The following is a 9048-nucleotide window of genomic DNA, read 5'->3' as shown; positions in this document are numbered from 1 at the left end:
ATTGGGGATTAAACCTCTAATCTGAAGTCTGAACATGACGACATAAACTTGCCTGAGAAATTAAACTAGAACAAGGTCAAGACCCAAGCCCATGCCCGATATGTGTGCCCAGATCAAGAACATAGGCATGGCACAAGCTTGTACCTGGCCGCCCCAGAACCCTAATATGCCTGCCTCTAAGATAGCCGAGCGAGCAAGGCCGTGAGCTAAGATACCCATGGTCGAGAAGATATCTCAGACTGATCAGAAACAACGAGGCGAGATTCGTAGACTGAATGACGTGACTGAATGACATAATGACATAACCAGGGGGCGGGGTTCCTTTTGCTTTCTCAATACAACATTGTAGATTCAAGTACTTCATTGTATATGTTGAGTATGGACAGTTAAAATGAATGTGTGTGTATGAAATGTAATGCATTTTTTTAGATGGATGTGTATTTGTATGTGCTGAGAGGTAGTGCAGCTGGGGCTCAACCATGATTCTTTTCCTTGACAGCATGTATTGAGATTACAAGATCGCAGCAGTAACAAGGCAGTAACCACCGGGATGTTTTTCTGAGCACACAACACAAGGTTCATCGCAACAAAATTATGAGTGTGCAGTATACACAGCTCAGCACAGGCAGAAGCCAGCGAAAGCTGCCCAGTTTTTTCTCCTACGCGATACAATATCAGGGTCGATGCTCCTGGGTGCAGGCTCGTCGATTACGGCCTACGTGGTGGATCAGGCAGCTGATGTAGAGGATCTTCCAACAAGTCCCCAGATGCACCTTCAGATGGGCTAGATGAACCATTATCAGGAGTTGGGCATTTGGGGTTGTCCAGGGTGCACTGGGCAGGCTCTTTGATTACAGGGCTAAGCCTGTTACCTGATGGATCAGGAAGTGGGTGAATAACGAGCTCTTCGTGAGCAGGGAGCTTGTGGCTTGAACTGCCGGGAGTTGGGTATTTGGCGTTGTCCAGGGTGCACTGGGCAGGCTCTTCGATTACAGGGCCAAGCCTGTGACCTGATGGTGGATCAGGAAGTGGGTTGACAACAGACTCTTCGTGATCAGGGAGCTTGTGGCCTGAACGATCTGGCTGAGCTGCAACGAATGGAGTAGCTGTTAGCTGGGATCAAAGGAGAGACGCGTGCGTTGCATGAAGCATTAATTTGTTCGGGTTGGCGAGCTACCTGGGGTGACTGGAGGCTGAACGTCGGGGGCAGCCCGGGTGCAAGGTCCTGGAGCCGGCGGCGGAACAGCGGAGGAGCAGACCTTGTCACTTGAACTGTCAGGAACTGGGTACTTGGGATGCTCCTGGGCGCACTGCTCTGGCTCGTCGGGCGCGCGACGCCCCCTGCCCCCGCGTGGTGGGTCGACAACTCGGTGTCCAACACCTTCACGCGCGGGAGGTGGTGGATCAACATCTCGTTGTTTCACATCCTCGGAGGTGCCGCAGGGAGGCTTGTCAGGTGTGCTACATGAACCATAACCAGAGGTTGGGTTAAGAACAAACTCTTCCTCGACAGGGAGCTTGGGGCATGAAGGACCTGGCGGAGCTACAAAACAAAATGGAGTAACCGTTAGCAATTGAACCGAAGGAGGAAGCATTAATCTATGCGGGTCAGTATGCTACCTGGGGAGGAGCATCGGCTCCTGGGGCGGCCGGCGGAACGCCTGCGTCGGCAGAGGAGGAGAAGAAAGAACTCAGCCGTGGCCTCCCGTGCGACATGAGCAGCACCAGGGAGCGCAGGGACGACCTGGGAGCGAGCGCCATCCTCTCTAGCTAGCTGGCTTGGCAGAGCTTGATGGGTGAGAATTGAGGGATGTGCCTCCTGGCCCCGGGATTTGTATGTTTATATAGTACTCCCTCCGTCCGGAAATACTTGGCATCAAAATGGATAAAAAGATCTATCTAGACGTATACAAGTATTTTTGGACGGAGGGAGTACGTACTATATATGTGTTTTCAGAGAGGACTTTTGATGTATCTCACGGAGGTACGCGCGCGCACCCAACCCAGCTACGACCTTGACCTTCCATCACCTACGAGTCCATCCATACCTTGTGTTCATCAAGTGCAAGGCATGCGTTCATATCATGTGGTGGATGATGTGGTCTAGTCAAACACTCTACTCTGCCACTGGCCTGGTAGATGCAATGTATTCAGAGGTTTGGAGGTATCATCATGACATGTTGACAGGTCAGTTCAGAGACTCAAGCGCCAAAGATCATAGCGGCTACCAATCGAACAACGTGTGAACATGGCCCCACGAGTCAACGTTTTCCGATATTTGAAAGAATCTAAGCGGGCATTGACATTACGCACGTACGTACCGTGCCAGTATGCCGTACGTACCATTGCCATTCCGCAGGCAAGTTGCTCGGCCGCCGGTCAGGTCACGGTAGCGTGTCTAGAGTACGGAGCCGCCGTTCTTCAGGCAAGTTGCTGCGCCGCTGGCTGGGTCGTGCGCATACAGCCAGCCACAGAGTCGTCTCGCTATCTTTTTTCGCTGAAGAAAGCGTGAGCCACCTCACCTTGCCGCCAAACGGAGGTTCATCAGATCAGACTAATGAAATGAACAGGTGATTCTAAAAAAACAAGAACATGCAGGGCCTCGCCGGATTGCAACTTGTACATGCATAGAAAGTTATACAGGCACAGCACGCATTATTGTCAAACCCATAAAACCTGCAAAAATAGTTGTTCCGATAGAACACAAGAAAGGTACATCCATCATATGCGAATGATTGCAAAAAAGAGATTGCAGATGTTTAAATATTACTAAAAAAACATTAAAAGCAACCCTAGCGAGTCCTGATAAGTGCTTTTGTGTATTGAACCTTTGAAAATATATGAGAAAAAACATCATGGTAGTAGAGAATGTCAGGAGATGATGACCCGTGAAAATTCATCAAAAATATATGACTACTCATGTCATGTGCATAAGTGACAAAACAACTTCATTTATCTTTTGATCATTTTCGTTTGGAACATGGATTATCATATTGGTAGATGACTGGGAACCCGAGCGTGGAGGTTGATCAAAGTTTGGCTGGGAATTGGCGACATCGAACCCCTCCCGATGTGCGGCTCATCACTCCATCGGTAGTTGGTGGATTAATATGGCCACGCGTAGCACGGCAGTGGAGACTATCACTATGCTTACCAGTTGGACCATTCATAATGAAAGAAATGCAAGGATCTTCCGTAAGAAATCTATGCCACCTCAAATCATCTTGGGAAACCTGAAGAACGAAGCAAAGCTTTGGGTGCTCGTGTGGGCAAAGCGTGTGAGTAATTTGATGCCAGGAGAGTAACGGCCTATGTATCTTTTTTCGCTTTGTCTTGAACAATGTCTTCTCCCTTAATTAATGAATGAGGCAAGTCTTTTGCCTCCTCTTCCAAAAACAATTGATTGGGAACCTGCAAACATTCAACCAAAAATATGACAACCTATCTTCTGTAAAAATGAATGCAAGAGGAATCTATTTATCTCTTGTTATTCTTGCACAGTTTTTTTCCTTTGGGGAAATTTTGGATGTCATAAATTTTGTGGGCGAAAGCCTTTTTCGGTAAATTCACACTGTACCTCAGGCAGCAATATGTTTTTGGAGGGTGGCTGGGTCAATGCAATGTAAGCAGAGGTTCGAGGCATCATCCTGTCCCAGTCTGAGACGTGAAGGGTCAAATCTCTTAGCGTCCAAATGCGTTCTCACAATATAAATATTCCACAAGTGTGGACTTGGACAACTACTTCCAAGCACAGCTAATTTAGTCCGCAAATAGTTTGAATGAACACCATGTCTGATCCAAAAGCATGCCGTGATGCATCAGCCCCGTTCCCACCATATTGATCCTGAGCCGCGAATAGGTGTGCTATTTTAAGAAGTTAGCTACCGTCGCACTCCACAGCTGAGTACTTAAACATCCTCCTGCAAATGAAAGCTTCCATCTCCATAGTCCATAGCTGTAGCCTGTGAACAACAATGTCACCTTCTCGTGTCATGTTTCAAGGCTTTGTTTGGTTTCTATGCCTCTTTAGCTTCATTTGCAGCCTACCACTAGCCATCTGCAATGAAACTGAAAATGATAGACAAGCTCTCCTCTGCTTCAAGTCCCGGCTCTCAGGTCCAGAAGGAGTTTTAGCTTCATGGAGCAACACGTCCCTGGAACTTTGCGACTGGCATGGGATTACCTGCAACACGGTGTCCCCTCGTCGTGTGATTGAACTGGGCCTTGAGTCAGAAGGCATCTCAGGCCCCATATGGCCTTGCCTTGCCAACCTGACCTCTCTTGCAAGGCTTCAACTGTCAAACAATAGCTTCAATGGTGGCATACCATCGGAGCTTGGCCTCCTGAGCCAGCTCCGTGACCTCAACCTCAGCATGAACACTTTGGAAGGTAACATACCACCGTCTTTGGGCAGCAGCCGTTCTCTTACATATGTCGATCTTGGGGTGAATGCTCTAACAGGGGACATCCCGGAGTCCCTAGCAAATAGTTCATCCCTCCAAGTGCTTTGGCTCATGAGCAATAGGCTTAGTGGAAAACTACCAAACGCTCTCTTCAACACATCATCTCTTCTTGACATTTCCCTCCAAAGAACAACCTTGTTGGTTCTATACCTGCTGTTCCTGCCACCTTCCCGCCTATTCAATACCTCGATTTAAGGTACAATCATATTTCAGGAAAAATACCTTCCTCACTAGGGAACCTTTCCTCCCTCATCGATCTTCGTCTGACAGAAAATAATTTAGTAGGGCGTATACCAGACAGCTTAGGTCATATCTCAACACTGGAGATACTGACTTTGACAGACAACAACTTGTCTGGGACAGTTCCACCATCTCTCTTCAATATGTCATCACTGACATTTCTTGGCGTAGGAAACAACTCACTTGTTGGAAGGTTACCCTCCAATATTGGCTACACACTCCCGAGTATTCAGGCATTAGTCCTCTCAACAAACAAGTTTGATGGCCCAATCCCAGCTTCTCTTCCCAAAGCTTACAACCTTCGTCAGCTTTACCTGTATAATAACAGCCTAACTGGGCTTATACCCTTCTTTGGGTCATTGCCAAATTTGGAGGAACTTGATTTGTCGTACAACAAGCTAGAAGCAGGAAACTGGGAATTTGTCTCTTCACTCACAAATTGTACCAGGTTGACTATGCTGATGTTGGTTGGGAACAATCTTCGAGGCGAAATGGCAAGTTCGATAGGCAGTCTTTCTAATAGTCTCGAGTGGCTGTGGCTAAGGGAAAACCAAATTTCTGGGCCTATACCACCGGAGATTGGAACTCTTAAGAGCCTCAGCAGGTTGTACATGGATTACAATCTTATCACTGGAAACATACCACCAACAATTGGTAATTTGCACAGCTTGGTCCATCTATCCTTTGCACAAAACAGACTTTCAGGGCAAATCCCGGATACTATTGGTAATTTGGTTCAGCTAAAATCTCTGAAGTTGGATAGGAACAACATTAGCGGAAGGATACCTGAAAGTATAGGACGTTGTACTCAGCTCCAAATACTCAACCTTGCTCACAACTCACTAGATGGGAATATACCAAGTGAAATCTTCAAAATTTCTTCGCTTTCTGAAGAGTTGGACTTGTCACACAATTACCTATCTGGGGGAGTACCAGTGGAAGTTGGCAATCTCATTAATGTGAATAAAATTAGCATATCAGATAACAGGTTGTCTGGCAACATCCCATCCACTCTTGGCCAGTGTGTGGTTCTGGAGTACTTGGATATTTCTCATAACAATTTGTCCGGAAAGATTCCACAGTTCCTCACATCCTTAAGTTCCCTGCAAAATCTCAACTTATCCTTCAACAATTTTGATGGGGCGGTTCCAACAGGTGGTATTTTTTACAATGCTAGTGCAGTGTCGATTGAAGGAAATGATGATTTGTGTACCAGCATTCCAACAAGAGGTATACCTCTTTGTTCCACACTAATTGAAAAGAAAGGAAAACAAAATTCATCGGCTCTAGTCCTACGGATAGCAATTCCAACCGTTGCTGTTGTTATATTAATTTTGTCATGTCTTGCAACAATATACTGGAGGAAGAGGATGCAAGAAAATCCACATTTGCAGGAATTTGATGAACATATGAAGAAGATATCATATGAAGACATTGTAAGGTCAACAAATAGGTTTTCTCCAGCTAACCTAATTGGATCAGGATCATTTGGAGTGGTTTACAAGGGCAGTTTGAAGCTTCAGAAAGATCAAGTTGCCATCAAGATTTTCAACCTTCACAATTATGGAGCAAATAGGAGCTTTATTGCAGAGTGTGAAGCCCTGCGAAATGTCCGTCACCGAAATCTTGTAAAGATCATCACATCATGTTCTTCTGTGGATTCTACTGGGGCAGATTTCAAGGCCCTAGTGTTCCAATACATGCCGAATGGGAACCTAGAAATGTGGCTACATCCTGAAGACCTTGAACATGGTGAGAGACATATCCTGACTTTAAGACAAAGGATAAATATTGGCTTGGATGTAGCATTTGCTTTGGATTATCTTCATAACCAATGTGCATCTCCATTGATACATTGTGACCTAAAGCCAAGCAATATTCTTTTGGATCTTCACATGGTTGCGTATGTCACCGACTTTGGCCTGTCAAGGTTTGTATTCGCCGCATCAAATGCATACAAAGATAGTTCAACAAGCCTGGCCTGCCTAAAAGGATCCATCGGATACATCCCACCAGGTGAGATTAAGCATATCCTTAGTATGTTAGATTGTTGGTTCAGTTTGTTCTTTACAGATTTATACAATTACTGTAGATTCCCTAATTGTGTTTGTAAATGTAAATGCAGAGTATGGCATGAGCGAAGAGATATCAACCAAGGGTGATGTCTACAGTTTTGGAGTGCTTCTGTTACAAATGATAACAGGGCGAAGTCCAACTGACGGAAAATTCAGCGATGGTGCAAGCCTTCATGAATTTGTTCGTAGAGCATTTCCAGATAATATCTGTGAGGTTGTGGATCCAACAATGCTACAAGATGACAGCAACGCACCGGAAGTGATGAACAACTGTGTAATTCCAATGGTTAAAATAGGCCTTTCCTGCTCCATGACATCGCCCAAAGAACGGCCGGACATGGGACATGTTTCTGCCGAGATCCTTAGAATCAAGCATCTGGCCTCACACATGGATATCAGATGAAGCAAAGGATCTGCAGGATGGTAGCTAGCAACAGAAATTCATGTCAAAAAGAATGATGGTGCAATATCTTATATATGGCTTTTCCATTTGTTAGTTCAAGTTAGTGAAACTTGCAGACTGTACCCTTGTCTTTTGCCATAGCATTTCGTTTAACGTTCGGATTTTCCCTTATTTGTACTAGTGAGTAGTATTTATAAAAGCACAGCCTGAACGATCATTGCTAGACCGATTTTCGCAGTCAGAGTAAATATTTGGGAAGCTGACTTGGAACCAGATAGAGGATTAACCCTCGATTTTGAACATGGCTTCAACACCAAAATCACCTGAACAAGCCAGAGTTAACGGGATTGAGAACCAACCTACGCCCAATCTACGGAGAAGAACGCCCCATATCAAGCAGATAGGCATGTCACAAGCGTGTACCTGGTCGCCGCGGAAACCTAGTTTGCCCCACCCCTCGATACTGACTGCCGCTGCTTGTGGCGTGCCGCCCTCTGATTGTAGCGCAAAATGTTGCTATGGCTGAAGAGAAGACCATGTAGAAGCAAGTGCTTAAGGAGGCAAAGTGGTCTGAAGCTGCCTTACAAGATGAACAATCTTGCTAGCAGTCTGTTCTGTTGGCAGACCTTTACCCTACCCGCATTACTGTCTCTGAATAAGCTCTATTAAGGTTTCATTTCCCACACAACAGACTCTAGTAAGCAAACGAAGGAGCTTATAAACTGCATCTAAATTACGCTTACTAGCTAATAACGGCAATTGAACACGACCAGTCTTCTGCAATCAGCAGGAAGAGATAATGAAGCATTGGCAACCTCAGAAAAATTAGAACATGTCAACTAAACAATAACAGCTGCCTCTCAAAAGTCAAAACCCCTACGAAATGCAAACCAGGACCAAAATTCAATAGTGAGCCGGCTGCAGGCAAAGGTATAAGATATATTATTGTTCAGCAGATTCATTGGACCCTGCATCACGCAACTAGTCTGGAATCCAATCAGGAAAATGTCATATGAAACTTAAATTCCAATTGGCTTCAATTTATCATGAGATCACCGGACCGGGCAATTAATTAGTTGGTACTAAGAGCGCAGGCGGGGAGGCAGGGAGAGGAAGGAGTAGGGGTCACCTCTGCCGGCGATGGGATCTTGGTGCGGGCGAGGCACTAGTGACGGAGGCGGCAACGTTCGGCCCGTCCCTCAGTGACCGAGGCACCGCAGAACGCCGTGTCGACGCGCGGCGGCGCCAACAGAACCTTAAGCCTGCCGGACGAGGGCATGGCGCGGAGGCGCGGGATCACCATCTGCGGCGGAGCCGCGGAATCGTTCGGGATTGGGAGTGGGGAAACCTGACGGCGGGTGAGCCAGGAGGACGGGGACAGCTGGGCCGTGCCGCCGGCAGCCTCTCAGGACACTGACGCTCTGAACCTGACGAAACTACAACTGTCTGGAGAAATCCACGCTACGGCCCTTCGTCAGCTCTTTGATAGGGATACTATAAAGGTCTCTAAACTTGGAATGGACGGCGGAGCGTAGGTGGCAGGCAGTTATATGATACGGTGCTTTACCCGTAGACGCTTCTCCAGCTCTCGCAAAAATTGTATGGAGTCGTCCTCGGAGGGACTTCCCGAATCACCGTACCGGGGAATTCTACCGTACTCCGTGCAGCTATGGTTGTTGATCCTGCGGAGCCTACCCAAAGGTTCAGACCGGATTGTAGGAAGTGGGTGATACGTTTTTGTATTTCTATGAGAAGAAATACGGCACCCATGATTCCCAGAAACAGAGGATGAAGAAAACACGATGGACGGCTACAATTGACGCTTGGCTCCCCTATTTACCGTCCGGCAAATGTATTCCCTTCGTGT

The 9048-nt window shown here is 46.6% G+C and overlaps 1 protein-coding gene and 1 pseudogene across 1 annotated transcript; one reads left to right on the top strand and one right to left on the bottom strand.

Annotated features, from left to right (window-relative positions):
• Positions 1 to 524: 524 nt before the first annotated feature.
• LOC119339030 (vegetative cell wall protein gp1-like) lies at positions 525 to 1840 on the bottom strand (the record flags this gene model as incomplete). The annotated part of the gene is made up of 3 exons (XM_037611214.1): positions 525 to 1088; positions 1178 to 1543; positions 1621 to 1840. Coding segments are annotated over 3 exons (966 nt in total), but the record flags the coding sequence as incomplete, so codon positions are not given.
• Positions 1841 to 3299: 1459 nt separating this feature from the next.
• LOC119338754 lies at positions 3300 to 8411 on the top strand (annotated as a pseudogene).
• The last annotated feature ends 637 nt before the right edge of the window (positions 8412 to 9048 follow it).

The sequence above is a fragment of the Triticum dicoccoides genome, chromosome 7B (assembly GCF_002162155.2).
Source record: "Triticum dicoccoides isolate Atlit2015 ecotype Zavitan chromosome 7B, WEW_v2.0, whole genome shotgun sequence".
In the NCBI taxonomy this organism is placed as follows: domain Eukaryota; kingdom Viridiplantae; phylum Streptophyta; class Magnoliopsida; order Poales; family Poaceae; genus Triticum; species Triticum dicoccoides.
The sequence above is the reverse complement of the archived record's forward strand: the minus strand, read 5'-3'. Positions and strand labels throughout refer to the sequence as shown.